Below are 16,165 nucleotides of genomic sequence, written 5' to 3' on the forward strand. Positions count from 1 at the left end.
CCCTTCTGCAATTCATTCCATAGCCTTGCTCCACCCTACATCTGCAAGTTCTCCACCTTTCCAGTCATACCTGTATACTCGCTCTACTGATCTTTCATGCCCCCTAAACTGCTATTCCACCACTTGTGATACAATCTTTAATTGTCTCACTTCTCCTAAAATCTTCTACTTTAAAAGACTGTTTAAACCCTTTCCAGAGAACTTTCAGTCTATTCCCCCAATTTCCTTCCTGCTTCTCTTCCTTGGATCTGATGTCAACTGTGAAGCACTTCATCGTTAAAAACAAGATGGAAATGATTTATTTTACAAATCAGATCTGAAAATAATTGTGCACTATCTTCTTCCTTCACTCTTCAATTGTAGGTTATGCTGAAACATCTTCGAGAACAAATTAATGAGCTACAGAAAGACCGAGAAGCTCTTTCCTTTGTAAAACTCCGTGAAGAAACCCTGCAAACTCAGGTACTTATGAAACATTTTTTACAATTGAAACTAGCTTGCATTCACAGCAGTGCAAGTTCAGAAGTGGAAAAATGTAATTGCAGCCAAGTCCAAGTGGAAAATCAGAGGATTTTAAACTCCATAGGGAAAAGTAGACATAAGTTAATTGAACCTAACATAAGAATAATATTGAAGACTGACTAACCGGAGCCTCTTCTCAAACACAAGATATTCAAAGACTTTCAGAATCAGTGTGCTAAGAACAGAAATATTACGGACAGTACTTCTAACACATCGTTCAGTTTTGTATCTTTCCACACTTAACTGTTTTGGGAACAGATGATGTGAATATGTCGGTACTGATGCAAATCTTGTATTTAAAATCTCCAACAATATCAGAATGCCAAAAAAGCCGTATTTAAGATTTTCAGGTAGGTTACAAGGAAAAGCAAAGGAAAGACAGTGCAACATGACTTATCATAAATGTAACCAAAGCTAAGTTTGAAATGCGCTAACTGTAAGAATAATGATCATTAGAGCAGCAACTGCCAAAAGAAGCTGACATATTTGTTCCAGATCTCTGACTGGTAAAAGTGAACAAAGGTGTTTTGGAGACAGGTCAAGTTCATTACAAGTTCTACATTCAACTTCTCATAACATTAAAAGATATCAAATAAACCATATAACATGGAGAAGGGAAAGAGTTATAAAGGACTTGTCTATGTAAACAACAGTTAAAGACATGTATCTGGTTAAAATTCAAAGATGTTTGTAAAAATTCTACAATACTTAAATGAGAATTCAACAAGATTGAGCTATCAAAATCAATTCCAAGAAATTTAATGCTCCAAACTCTCAACTTTGAGAATTTTGATGAAGGAACTAGGCAAGTATTTATTGCCCAGTTACACACTTAAACACTACAGAATGCTAATTTACAGTTGCTATTGATGCACAATCCTAGAATTCGATTTGCTGCTTTTCTCAAGTTTATAAATTGAAAATTTGGTGATGCTGAAGGATGTCTTTACAGACTGTTGGCAATTCACTGCAGTAAAGCAAATGACAGACACTTGTTAATTAAAAACAAAACACTGGTCCTATAGGGTCCTATATTTTAGTGGACGTGGGTTGAGAGTATGTCACATGTTTGCTTGTAGTGTTTATTTTAAACTAGTAAATCTCCGTTACTTACGATAAATTGTATAATGCACTATTTTTTAAAGTATTCCATTTAGTAAATCTATACCCTCAAAGACCGCAAAATTCTAATGATTAACTTTTAAGGTCAAGGTTCAGCAAAGTGACCACTCAGTCTCTGTTTGGTCTCTGATGTAGACGAGACCGTGTTAAAACTGAACACTGAAAATTGAATGCTGAACACCTTTGGTCCATCCGCAAGCAGGACCCTGACCTTCCTCTTGCTTGCCACTTCAACACACCACCCTGCTATCATAAGTAACCTCAGACGTTAGCCCAAAGTTCAAATGAATATTCCGATGAGTTCCCCTATGGTTACATCCTTAAAGAACTCGAGCAAGTAGGGAGGTGGATTTGAGACCAGGGACAGGTCAGCCACAACCTGATTTGGATGGAGGAACAGGCTTGAAGGGCTGAATTGTTTACTTCTGCTCCTAATTCCTACATGCCTGAATTTTTGTTTTGGCAGGCAGCAGGCTAGCAAGTTGGGCATGAGGCTGGCCCATTAATGTTGACCCGGCCTCCAGTTGAAACATCTGGCTAGACGGACTGACATCCCCCACAAAACAGTTAAATTTTCAATCCAGCAGCCATATAAAACATGAAAAAAAATCTATAAGCCTGTGATCCTCAGGAGTCTAAACCACAATCCTGGTCTGCATTCCCAAGTGAGCCTTAGATTTGGCATTACCCTCTTCTTAATATACCAACTTTAAAATGTCATTTGCAGGGTATGGATGTTATAGGCAAGGCTGTTGCACATACCTGGTTGTCAAGACAGAGTTGGTGGTATTCTGCCTTGGGCAGTTGCATCCATATTGTGAAATTGCTTCTATAATCTGTATAAAGAAAGAAGCAGCATCCAACAATGTTCCTGAGTTGTTTTGGAGTTCATTTAACTCAATCTTAGATTTAAGTATAGTCTATCTGACGAGATTGGTAATCTAGGTTCCATTTTGCTAAGTTAATAGGCATTTTACTTTTTCAATATCAGGTTTAGTAGTGGTTTTCCTGTATTGAAAAAGAAATCATTGCAGATACATTAGTGCAAGCTGTTTCATGACGTGATAGCACTCCTCTTTCAAAAGAATATCTTCACCACTGATGCATCACTAGTCAGTTCAATCGCCGACCAGCATTCAAAGAACAAAGAACAAAAACAGCCCGGGAAACAGGCCCTTCGGCCCAACGAGCCCACGCCGCCATTTTAACATTACCAGTCCCCCCCTCCACCCATGACCCTTATCTATGCTTATGGCATTCCACATTGAGGGAAAACTAATTTAGGGACAATTTATTACCTCCAATCAGCCTAAGAGCACATCTTTGGTGTGTGGGAGGAAACTGGAGCACCCGGAGAAAACCCACGCAAGCACGGGGAGAATGCGCAAACTCCCACAGACACCAGCCCAAATCCATGTGTCTGCACAGCAATCAGCGATAGTCACTGAGCTGTCGTGTTGCCCAGCATCTGGTCCAGTTTAAGCGTACACTAACGACATGAAGCACTAGGCTATTCTCGAACATCCAAGAGCAGCTCTTGTACGACCCGTCACGCGTATGCCCCTCGTTGGACAACAAGGTGATCCGACTTAAAACCTGTGAATTAAAAGAGAAAAACATTAGTATCATTCCACATCCTTATACATTACCAGGGACGTCCCAATGCTAATGAACCTTATTTAAAACAATCTTCTATATCCTTCCATCTCCAATCCACTCATGTGCCTGTCTAAGTAACTCTTAAACAACTCCAGCGTGTTTGCCTCCACCACCTTGCTTGGCAGAGCATTCCATACCCCAACTACTCTCTGTGTGAAAAACCGCCCTCTAATATCCGTGTTATACCTCTCCCCCCTCACCCTAAGCCCGTGGCCCCTCGTACTGTGCGTTTCTAACATGGGAAATAGCTTACCACTGTTTACTCTATCTATACCCTTCATAATCTTCTATACCTCTATTAGATCCCCCCCTCAGCCGCCGTCTTTCAAGGGAAAACAGCCCCAATCTGCTCAATCTTTCCTCATAACCCAGTCCTTCCATACCAGGCAACTTCCTGGTAAACCTCCCCTGCACTCTCTCCAGGGTCTCCACATCCCTCCGGTAGTAAGGCGACCAGAACTGGACGCAGTCCTCCAAATGCGGCCCAACCAACGTTCTATACAACTGCAACATTAGACTCCAGCTCTTATACTCTATACCCCCTCCTATAAAGGCTAACATACCATAAGCTTTCTTCACAACCTTCTCCACCTGTATTGCCACCCTCAAAGACCCGTGCACCTGCACCCCCAGGTCCCGCTATGTCTCTATACTCTTTATAGGTTTACCCTTTATCATATAACTCCCCCCTACATTCTTCCGGCCAAAATGCATCACCTCACACCTATCAGGATTAAACTCCATTTGCCATATATCTGCCCTTATATTTTCCCTTGAAAGACGGCGACTGAGGGGAGATCTAATAGATGTATATAAAATTATGAAGGGTATAGATAGAGTAAACGGTGGTAAGATTTTTCCTAGATTCCTCACTTAATGAATGCCACTAAATTTAGTTTCATTTAAGAACACGGGAAGAAGGGTAGGACAGTTAGCCCTTTGAGTCTGTTCTGCAATTCATTGTAATTATGCCTGATGTGCAAGATGAATAACTCCATATACCTGCCTTTTCCCTAGGATACACCTTAGTATTTTTAATTAATAACAGCCTGTCAATCTCCAGATTTTAAGTTAACAATGGCATTGCTTCAACTGCCATTTGTGAAAGAGATTTCCAAACTTCTGCTATCCTTGTGTGTTAAAGTGTTTCCTAATTTAATTACTAAAAGACCTGTGTATAAATTTTAGATCATGTCCCTTAATCTTAGACTCAATGCTTCTTGGGTGTCTATCTACCCTATCTATTCCCCTGATGTCTTGAAAACTTCAATCCCACTACCTTTATGACCATCTAAATTTCAGGAAATGGAAATAGTTTGTGTTATCTCTTCTCACAATATAACCCTTAGGGGGCAACATCACCAAACAAATTGTAAGTGCCAAATGAGCCTGAAAACGTGGGAGTTTCAGATCTGTTTTTCTGGCTAGGCCACAAATTAAATATTATGGCAAAAATAATGCAAAATTTCATTCCCACCATTAGGGGGAGGGGATGTGGCCTAAGCTTGCGGGAAAGCCAGCTGCTCACACCAGAGGGCACAATCGGATATTGGGGCCCTCCTGCCAATTGCTGTCCCTTTGATCACAACCACCTGCCCCCAGGCTGGTCGATTGCAGCTCCCCACCCCACCACCGCTCAGTTGATTGCAGAGGTGGTTGCAGAGTGTGCAGGTAGCCCCAGCCTAGAACATAAAACATTACAGCGCAGTACAGGCCTTCAGCTCTCAATATTGTACCGACCTGTGAAACCAATCTAAAGTCCCTCTAACCTACAATATTCCAATATCATCCATATGTTTATCCAACGACCATTTAAATGCCCTTAATGTTGGCGAGTCCACTACTGTTGCAGACAGGGCATTCCACGCCCTTACTACTCTGAGTAAAGAACCTACCTCTGACATCTGTCCTATATCTATCACCCCTCAATTTAAACCTATGTCGCCTTGTGCTAGCCACCTCCATCCAAGGAAAAAGGCTCTCACTGTCCACCCTTTCTAATCCTCTGATCATCTTATATGCCTCTATTAAGTCAACTCTTAACCTCCTTCTCTCTAACGTAAACAGCCTCAAGTCCCTCAGCCTTTCCTCATAGGACCTTCCCGCCATAACAGGCAACAGCTTGGTAAATCTCCTCTGCACCCTTTCCAATGCTTCCACATCCTTCCTATAATGCAGCGACCAGAACTGTACGCAATACTCCAAGTCCAGCTGCAACATGACCTTGTGGCTCTGAAACTCAATCCCTGTCCAATAAAAGCTAATACAGTGTATACCTTCTTAACAGTCCTGTCAACTTTCAGGGATAGATGCACATGGACACTGAGATCTCTCTGTTGATCCACATACCAAGTAATGTACCATTAGTCCAGTACTTTGTATTCCTATTACTCCTTCCAAAGTGAATCACTTCACACTTTTCTGCATTAAACTCCATTTGCCACCTCTCAGCCCAGCTCTACAGCTTATCTATGTCCCTCTGTAACCTGCACTGTCCACAACTCCACCAACTTTAGTGTCATCCACAAATTTACTAACCCATCTTTCTATGCCCTCATCCAAGTCATTTATAAAAATGACAAAAAGTATTGGCCCCAAAACAGATCCTTGCGGTACACCAGGCCTGGCCTGGCCTGCCTTCCCTTTTGCCCTGCCCCCTCCTCTTACACCCCCCTCAAGTACCACTCTCTTGGCACTGCCTGATGGGGCAGGGCCTCAATGGCTTCTGGTATGATCGGTGAGGCCACCGTATCAGGTCTGCATTGATGGGGACTATACATGATCCTCACCTCTGAGGACCTTCACCAGCAAGAGAGGCTGGACAATTGTGTCCCGTATTCACTAATTCTATGGAAATGAGGATTTAAATCTTGAAATCAGCCCTGCACTGGAAATCTGGGGCCGGCAAGATCGTAGAGGCAAGAAACTGGGCGCAAACCTAATTTTTCATCTCTAGCATGATCTTACAGGCTCGCGCCATCCATCAACTGGCATGATCAGCCAGGAAGATTGCCCCCTTAGAGTATTTACTCTTGTGAGCCCCAACTGAATAAAAAAGAGAGCACTGCCTGAAATCTCCCCCAGCATGGCTGCCTGGCAGGAGGCAGTGCTAGGGTGCTACCTGGGCATAATCCTCTTCCCCCTGGAGGCTGTACTTAGCTGTGCACCTGATGAACAGAATCCATCATAATTTAGGCACACCGTATGCATGGAGAGCCCAATATGGGGGCATACTGTACATGGATATGCAAACAGACTTTTGAAGTCAGGATCTCCATTACTAATGGGGAACAGGGACATTAGCTTTTCAACATTTGGAAATCTCCCCGGTTAGCTTAATTGACTGGATGGCTGGTTTGTGATGCAGAGTGATGCCAACAGCATGCGTTCAATTCCCATACCGGCTGAGGTTACTAATGAGGGCCCCACCTTCTCAATCTTGCCTCTCGCCTGAGGTGTGGTGATCCTCCAGCAGTCAGTCACCTCTTTCTCCCTGAGAGGGGAGAGCAGTCTGTGGTCATCTGGGACTATGGCAACTCCATCTTTACATATTTTATTGATAGTAGCACTGTGTACACCAGTACAACCATAGTTAATTTTTGTAGCGTCCCCACAATAGAAAAAAATTGTTCTTCCTACTGGTTTATACCTTCTCAGAGTTTTATTTGTGCTTCTTCTGAACACTATTTGCTCTAGCCTCTCCACAGTGAGAATGCAGATTAGGTGATTGCTCTGCTGAATGCCTCTGTTCGGTCCACTCGTGTGACCATAAACTTCCAGTTGTTTGCGATTTCCGTTCTCCACTCCAGTTTCACTGACCATTCCATCCTCAATTGTGTATATTGTTCCAATAAAGCATAACACAACCTTAAGGAGCAGCCCTAATAAAACTGGGTTGACTTTGATATCCTTTACAAGTATCTCTTCGTAGTTCCCATCTGTTTTGATGCATCTTTGCATCTCTGTTGATTGTATGTCTTTTGTGTTAGTTTATGTCGTCTCTTGTGCCTCTGTCCATCTAATGATTGCATATTTTTATTGTGTAGAGCTCTTTCCCCTTAATAGTATAGACTAGTTTTGTATTGCAAACACTTTTTTCATCACCTCCCATTAGTCTTGCACCTTTTTATCCATGAGCAGAATTCCCCAGTTTGCTGTACACAATCTTTGTCTCGAGACATTGAAGTCAGGCATACCTAAATGTAGAATGTGTTTTCCCTTTACATTGTAAAGTACTGCATTGAACTTGGATCATACTATGATGACTATTTTAAAATGTTCATGCAAGGTTAGGCAATAAATTAAACCTTAGTTTTAAGTTTATTTAGTAGTGTCACAAATAGGCTTACATTAACACTGCAATATAGTCACTGTGAAAATCCCCTAGTCGCCAAGGTCCGGCGCCTGTTCGGGTACACTGAGGGAGAATTTAGCACGGCCAGTGCACCTAACCAGCACATCTTTCGAACTGTGGGAGGAAACCGGAGCACCCGGAGGAAACCCATGCAGACACAGGGAGAACATGCAAACTCCATACAGACTGTGACCCAAACCCAAACGTGTGGGCAGCACAGTGGTTAGCACTGCTGCTTCACAGGGACCCAGGTTCGATTCCTGGTTTGGGTCACTGTCCATGTGGAGTTTGCATGTCCTCCCTGTATCTGCATGGGTTTCCTCTGTGTGCTTCAGTTTCCTCCCACATTCTGAAAGATGTGCTGGTTAGGTGAATTGACCTGAACACGCGCTGGACTGGCAACTAGGGGAATTTCACAGTAATGTCATTGCGTTGCTAGTGTAAGCCTTACTTATGACTAATAAATAGACTTCAACTTTAAACTGGGAATCAAACCCAGTGCTAACCACTGTGGTGCTCTTACTTATTACTCATCAGTAATTCTAATGATGATGGTGAGTCTATTGATGCTGTTGTACGTAAAAACTGTCACTTTTGCCTGAGTAGTGATTTGTTCATCTTTCATGTTTCTAGTGTAAGGCATTATATTGAGGTGCATCTTTCCTTTGTTTTTGGTCAGAATCATATGTTCATGCTCTTTATAATAAAGTATATACTTCTTTGTGAAAATGAATTGTGATCTATATTTGATTAAATTTCAATTCCTAGGTAACTAAACTTCTGGAAGAACTTAGAGAAGCTAAAGAGAATCACAGTCCAGAGATGAAGCACTTCTTAGCTCTGGAAAGGAAAATTCAGAAGATGGAATTCAAGTATGCTCAGAGAGAACAAGAATTCCAACAGGTAATGTGTAAATCTTGGTTTTGACCCTGCTCTACCATTCTGTAAGATTGGGGTTGATCTACTTGTGGCCTCACTGCACTTTGCTGTCTGCCTCCTAGTAAACTCCATTGTAGATCAAACATCTGTCCAACTCAGACTTGAATGCATTCAATAACCACCCCCCCACCGCCCTGTGCTCTCTGAATAAAGAATTCCAAAGTTTCCCAGCTCTCTGCGAAGAAATTCCTCTTCATTTCTGTTTTAGAGAGACTCCTTTTTATTGAAATTGTGCCCCCAAGTTCCAGGTTCTTTTCATCATCTAGACGTTTTATTTATTAGTCACAAGTAAGGCTTACATTAACACTGCAATGAAGTTACTGTGAAAGTGATTACAGAAATGGAATGAGAAAGTGGGTCGTTTTTAAATTTTTTAATCAATTAGAATCATAGAATCCTACAGTGCTGAAGGAGGCCATTTGGCTCATCAAGCTTGCACCAACAATAATTCCACCCAGGCCTATCTCCATAACCCCATGTGTTTACCCTGCTAGTCCCCTCATGCTAAGGAACAATTTTGCATCGCCAATCAACTTAACCTGCATTCCCTTGGACCGTGGGAGGAAACTAGAGCATCCGGAGGAAACCTATGCAGACACGAGGACAATGTACATAAGAACAAAAGAAATAGGAGCAGGAGTAGGCCATCTAGCCCCTCGAGCCTGCCCCGCCATTCAATAAGATCATGGCTGATCTGAAGTGGCTCAGTTCCACTTTCCCGCCTTCTCCCCATAACCCTTAATCCCCTTGCTCATCAAAAACCTATCAACCCGCGTCTTAAATATATTTAGCGAGGCAGCCTCCACCACTTCAACGGGCAGAGATTCACCACCCTTTGAGTGAAGAAGTTCCTCCTCAACTCCGTTCTAAACCGCTCCCCGCCCCCCCCCCCTTATCTTGAGGATGTGCCCTCTAGTCCTACTGTCCTTTCTGAGTGGGAAGAGCCTCTTCACCTCTATCCTATCCATCCCATTCATCATCTTGTACGTCTCAATGAGATCTCCCCTCATCCTACTAAACTCTAACGAGTACAAGCTTAGTTTATTCAGCCTCTCCTCATAGCTCAACTCCCTCAACTCCGGTATCAGCCTAGTGAACCTCCTCTGCACTCCCTCCAAGGCCAAAATATCCTTGCGTAAGTGCGGCAACCAAAACTGCACACAGTACTCCAGCTGCAGCCTCACCAGTGCCCTGTACAGTTGCAGCAAGACCTCCCTACTTTTATATTCAATCCCCCTCGCTATGAAGGCCAGCATCCCATTCGCCTTCCTGACCACCTGCTGCACCCGCAGGCTGGGTTTTTGCGACTCATGCACAAGGACCCTGAGGTCCCTCTGCACCGTAGCATGCTGCAGCTTTTGCCATGTGAGTAGTAGTCCTTCCTACCATTATTCCTACCAAAGTGGACAACCTCGCACTTGCCAACATTAAATTCCATTTGCCAGTTCCCAGCCCATTTGCCCAACGTATCTAGATCCCTCTGCAGACTTTCCACACCCTCCACACAATTTGCCATTCCACCAATCTTTGTGTCATCAGCAAATTTTAACACCTTACACACGGTTCGCTCCTCCAGATCATCTATATAAATGGTAAATAGCTGAGGCCCCAGCACCGACCCCTGGGGCACTCCACTAGTCACCAACCGCCAATCCGAATAGCACCCATTGATACCAACTCTCTGCCTCCTATTTGACAGCCAATCCCCTATCCATGCTAACACCCTACCCCCAACTCCATGCCCCCTAACCTTCTGTAACAACCTCTTGTGCGGCACCTTATCAAACGCCTTCTGAAAATCAAGAAACACCACATCCGGTTCTCCTCTATCCACCACACTAGACACATCCTCATAGAATTCCAATAAATTCGTCAGACATGACTTCCCCTTAACGAAGCCGTGCTGCGTCTGCTCTATCAAACAATTCTCAAGATGCCTCGCTATTTTCTCCTTGATTACGGATTCAAGCATTTTACCTACAACAGACGTTAAGCTAACCGGCCTATAATTCCCTGCCTTTTTGTCTGCTCCCCTTTTTAAACAACGGCGTAACATTAGCAGTTTTCCAATCTTCCGGCACTTCCCCGGAATCCAGCAAGGTTTGGAAAATAATCATCAAGGCATCCACTATCACCTCCGCCATTTCTTTCAGAACCCTCGGATGCATTCCATCTGGTCCTGGGGACTTGTCCACCATCAGTCCCTCTAGTCTGTCGAGCACTACCTCTCTAGTAACAATAATGTCATTCAGGTCCTCCACTCCTACCATCTTTCCATCGCTAACACCTGGCAAACTATTCACGTCCTCCTCCGTGAAGACCGAAGCAAAAAAGTTATTCAAGGCCTCAGCCATTTCCTCATCCCCCACCACTAAGTTCCCCCCCCCCTCATCCTCTAAGAGTCCAACGTTCACCCTAGCCAGCCTCTTCCTTTTTATATATTTATAAAAACTTACTATCCTTTTTTATATTTAGCGCTAGCCCAGCTTCATAGTTTATCCTTCCTTTATCAACTTCTTCGTCATTCTTTGTTGGTATTTAAACCTCTCCCAATCCTCTTCTCGCCCACTACTCTTAGCCACTCTAAACGCATCAGCTTTTAATTTAATACTCTCCTTTACCTCCTTCGTTATCCATGGCTGATTATCTCTCCTCCTACAATCCTTTTTAACCATCGGAATAAATTTCTGCTGAGCACCAAGAAAGATCTCCTTAAAGATCCTCCACTGTTCCTCAGCAGACCTACCTTCCAATGTGCTCCCCCGATCAACATTCGCCAATTCCTCTCTCATCCTATCGTACTCCCCTCTGTTCAAACAAAGGACACAGGTCTGGGAACCCACTTTCTCCTCCTCCATCTGCATCAGAAACTCCACCATACAATGATCACTCTTCCCAAGAGGATCCTTCACCACAAGGTCCCTAATTCTACCTGCCTCATTACATAACACCAGATCCAAGATAGCTCGCTCCCTCGTCAGCTCCAATACACACTGTTCAAGGAAACTATCCTAGCAGCATTTCAAGAACTCTTCCTCAAGCCCACTGCGTCCAACATGGGTCGGCCAATCAATATGTAGATTGAAATCCCCCATAATTATCGCCGTTCCATTCCTGCACACCACATTTATTTGCGCGTTAATAGCCCACCCCACCTCCAGATCATTATTTGGGGGCCTATAGACGACACCCACCAGCACCTTCCTCCCTTTGCTGTTCCTAATCTCCACCCACAACAATTCCACGTTCTGCTCTTTGGCTCCTATATCTTCCCTTACTACCACCCTGATGCTGTCCTTAATCAGCAGAGCTACGCCCCCCCCACTTTTTCCTCCTGTCTATCCTTCCTAAACACTTGATACCCCTGGACATTCAGCTCCCAGTCCCTGTCGCCTTGCAGCCACGTCTCTGTAATGGCCACCAGATCATACCCATTTGTGCTGATCTGCGCCACCAGCTAATTCACTTTATTCCAAATGCTTCGTGCATTTAGATAAAGTGCCTTCATCCCAGCCTTCACCTGTACCCTATTTGCAGGAATGCTACCAACCTTACTCACACCCCCACTCCCTTTATTATTGGGACATCCTTGGCCTCTTCCTGTACCTGTACCCTCTCCTTTACTTTAGACCCTGTAATTTCACCTACCCTCGCACTTTTTTCTCCTCCTCCATCTGCATCAGAAACTCCATACAGTCACCCAAGACTAGAATTGAACCGGGGTCCCTGGCACTGTGAGGCAGCAGAGCTAAACACTGTGCCGCCCATTTACCCATATGACAAAAATTGTTTCAAGTATTAACTCAGCTCTTTAAATGCCATAGCAAACAAGGCTATGGACCAAGTGCTGGACAATGGGATTAGTATAGGTAGGTACTTAATGGCCAGCACAGGCACGATGGCCAAAGTGCCTCCTCTTATGCTGTAAAACTCTTTTTTTACCCAGTTAGCTGAAAGCTAAGTTTCAAATTTCACTTGGAGAATTTTGTGTTCCTATGTGTAAAGCTTGCAATGTGTGAGGGAGGAATACATAATAACAGGAGTAGTTTTCACCCTGTTTGGAAGCCATTTGATTGAAAACCAGGCAGAAAATTTGGAAAGGAGAGCTCTGTACACAATCAACATGTATAAATTATTTAAGAGAAAAATATTCAATTCTTCCTGTGGCTGCATGGGTTCCCTCCGGGTGTTCTGGTTTCCTAAAAGATGTCTGGATTAGGTGGATTGGCCATGATCAATGCACAAGGTTACGGGGATAGGCTGGGGGAGTAGGCCTAGGTAGAGTGCTCTACACTGTAGCAATTCTATGGAGTTTTTGTCAATGATTTTAAGTGGTTCTTGATCCATAATTTCTATCTACTTGATCACTTCTTCCCTGTTTTGAGAGCAGTCCTAACTTTTCCAATCTCTCCTCATAACTGAAATGCTTCACCTTAAGCATTGTGGTAAACTTCTCTCTGTAACCTTTCTAAATAAAATGTTTACATCTTTCAGTAGTTCATTGTTCTGTTTGATGAGGTAAAACATTTTGCAGGCCTGTTTTTTTATAACCTTTTTTAAACGGAACCTCAGTTATCCTGTATAACAAAGGGCGTTATTCTGAAGAAGATAGAAATTGGCAGATAATAGCTAAGATAAATTGTCTCTCTCACTACTGCTCCCCCCCCCCCCACCACTCTCCCCACCCCCTCAGTCCATTCCTGTCCCCCCCTCGCAGTGAACCAAAAAGATTAGCCAGTCCTTCAACAATCAGCTTAGAGCTCTCTCTCATGTACCCATTGTGATTGCAGGCCTAAGAGAGCCAATCCAAACATGTTAAAATGTCCCCATGTCCACCTTATTTTGCTCTCACATCTGTATCTCTGTCAAAAGACAGAGTAGCCATTTCAAAATCTTCTGTCAAAAATGTCTCTCCATCTCACGAAAAGTGATCAGGCAAGACCCAGGAGATGCTTGCTAATGATAGGGAATGCAAGTTATATGCAGTGCAGCATATTTGATTTCGAAGCCCTAGAATCATAACCTCCTTCTGCATTGTGGGGGTTCTATTTGGCCCAGTGGGTCTGCACTGATTCGCCAACAGCAGATCCCACCAAGTCCTTTCCATAATCCCATGTATTTACCCCCCCTAATTCCCCCCCCAACTTACACACCTTGGTACACTAAATGGCAATTTACCATGGCCAAGCCAACAAATCTGCTCCTCTTTGGACTTGTTTGCAGAATTATAAGGCTGAAATGTTCTGTCCTCGTTTGTGGCTGAAAGTGAATGGAGTTTTGGCTGGAACGCCAAATTTTCAGTTCTCATTCGTGGAACCTGCCACAGACAAGACTGGAAAATCACACCCATAATGTTTCATTATAAGTAAAATATATTGGTATCGAAATCAAACAATCCTTTGTGCACTAAGCAATAAAACTGGGTGTTCTGATGTTCTTTGTAACCTCTACTCTTTGTCTCTTGATTAATGCTGTTTTCTGCCATGTAACATCAGTTTGAGTCATTTTTTTATTAAAGGAGTAATTGTTAAATAATTATCAGGTTTCAGTTGCGCTTTTTTTGTTTAATTTATTACAGTTAATTCAACAAGCTCGACAGAGTGCTGATGCAGAACAAATTCAAGAGATCGAGAAATGGAAGAAACTAGCACAGTTTAAAAACCATGAACTGGAAAATTTCAGAACAGAGCTGGACTCGATACTGGATGTCCTCCGTGAACTGCAGAGACAAGGGGTTGTTATTCCAGCTCCTAGCTCCTCAAGACAAAATATCTCATCATTTGCTAGGCAATTGTAATACGATGAAATAATCCACTTGTATTGTTATGAATTCCCTCCCTGGGATGTGTATTCGCATGCAAAGGTACAGCCTTTGAAGCTGTGCCATGATGCTGCTCGTTCGTGAAAGGTTTGTTGTTTGTGCAAAGATGATAATTGTTTGAAACAAATGTGCTTATCACAACTTGCTCCTAATCTGTTTTGTTTAAAAACTGCTGGTGCCTAAAACTATTATAAGACTATTATGGAGAACATTTACATTCTCTTATTCAGGCAGAACCCTCAGCATATCCTGGTATTTCAACACATAATAAATCTCAAATCTATTTAATAGCATTGTTTTTACCTCTTCTTGCATAGTAAACACTTGGAATAGAGTCATAGAATAGAATTATAGCATGGTTACATTGTGTCTGTGCCAACTCCCTGCAAGAGTTGCCCATCATTTCGCACCCCCTCCAACCTTTTCTCAGGAGATCCCCCATCTTTTCCCAGTCCACTCGCCTTTTCCCAGTTCCCTTGCCTTTCCCTATACCTCGCCACCATTTCTTTGTAAACCCTGCAAATTTGTTCTCTTTACAATAGTTGCCCAAAAGCATAGAAGTTATACCATTTGCAATTATACAAATACCACATGGTTGTTCAAAATATGCTTTGGTATTTTAATCTATTTGTTTTAAGTGGGTTATTTTACCTGCAAAAGTGTCAGAGAATTTATGACTGAAGGGGGAAGGACATCTTCAGAATGATTATTCATAAATGGGATATGCCCAAACTGAAGGGAAAAGTACAAATGAGCAAACATGATTTACAAGCAAAGTAATAAGCCATTCATCTCTGCTTACTGTTGAACATATTGTTTTGATATGAGGATCTTAACCATCCTTTGGTATGATTTTTAATGGAATTGGTGCATTATCTTAAGATTATTGCAATGGAATTTAATTTTTTTTGGCCATGCACAACACTTTTAAAAATATATTTCCAATGTGCATTTTGGCACGGCAGAATCCTGTTTTTATTGTCTCTCAGGTAAAGCAGTATTGGTACTTACAACAGTTCTTGTGGCATATCTCAAATGGTAGATAAATATTCAAAGAACTAAATTTTACAAAGATCCCTAACTCTGTTTCAATATTGTTTTGATGGCAATGTTTATAGTAAAATCCAACTTGATTTTGAGATTAACAAGGTGGTGAAAGGTTATTAAGGATTGGTAGGAATGTAAAGTTGAGGTTACAATCAGACCAGCTTATGGGCTTAATGGCAGAGCAGGCTCAAGGGGCCAATGGCCTACTCCTAATTTGTATGTTCGTTATGTTAGAGAAGTTTGTAACGTAACCAAATAGAGAATGCTTTGGAGTAATGGAGCTATGAATTGTTGAGATGCTACACGAGTGACATCTTCAATTATTAATTAATTATTTAAAAAATCCATCAAATCACAAAACAAGATGTGTCATGCTTCTTTAAATTGTTGGATGATTTCCTTCTTTGCCATCAGTCTTGCTAAGCTTTATAGAAGTTTGCGCTTGCTATGAGACTTCCCATTGACTTGATGCTTATTGTTGCCCATTTAAGCTGCATATTAATAGTAATTCTGTAAATGCTGTGATTTACAGTCCTAACATGGCATTAAACTTGGAAGTGCATTTCAAAGTGAGCACTGAAGCCTTTCAATCTCAGTGCAGCAGGTAGTGAATAGCTTCTGTGATGGAATTAGGAGCAGGAGTAGGCCATTTGGCCCCTCTAGTCTACTCCACCATTCCAGAAAATCGTGGCTGATCTGAT

The 16,165-nt window shown here is 42.5% G+C and overlaps 1 protein-coding gene across 1 annotated transcript in view; it reads left to right on the forward strand.

Moving 5' to 3' along the window:
• Positions 1-15,339, forward strand: part of cep162 (centrosomal protein 162) — a 114,019-nt gene extending 98,680 nt beyond the window's left edge. The window contains exons 26-28 of the mRNA XM_080192814.1: positions 364-462; positions 8,426-8,560; positions 14,175-15,339. Of these exons, the coding sequence (XP_080048940.1) occupies positions 364-462; positions 8,426-8,560; positions 14,175-14,393 (453 nt within the window). The 3' untranslated portion in view covers positions 14,394-15,339. The remainder of the gene's footprint in view (positions 1-363; positions 463-8,425; positions 8,561-14,174) is intronic.
• Positions 15,340-16,165: the final 826 nt, after the last annotated feature.

Source organism: Carcharhinus amblyrhynchos, chromosome 7, assembly GCF_965287045.1.
Source record: "Carcharhinus amblyrhynchos chromosome 7, sCarAmb.v2.hapA, whole genome shotgun sequence".
Taxonomy (NCBI): domain Eukaryota; kingdom Metazoa; phylum Chordata; class Chondrichthyes; order Carcharhiniformes; family Carcharhinidae; genus Carcharhinus; species Carcharhinus amblyrhynchos.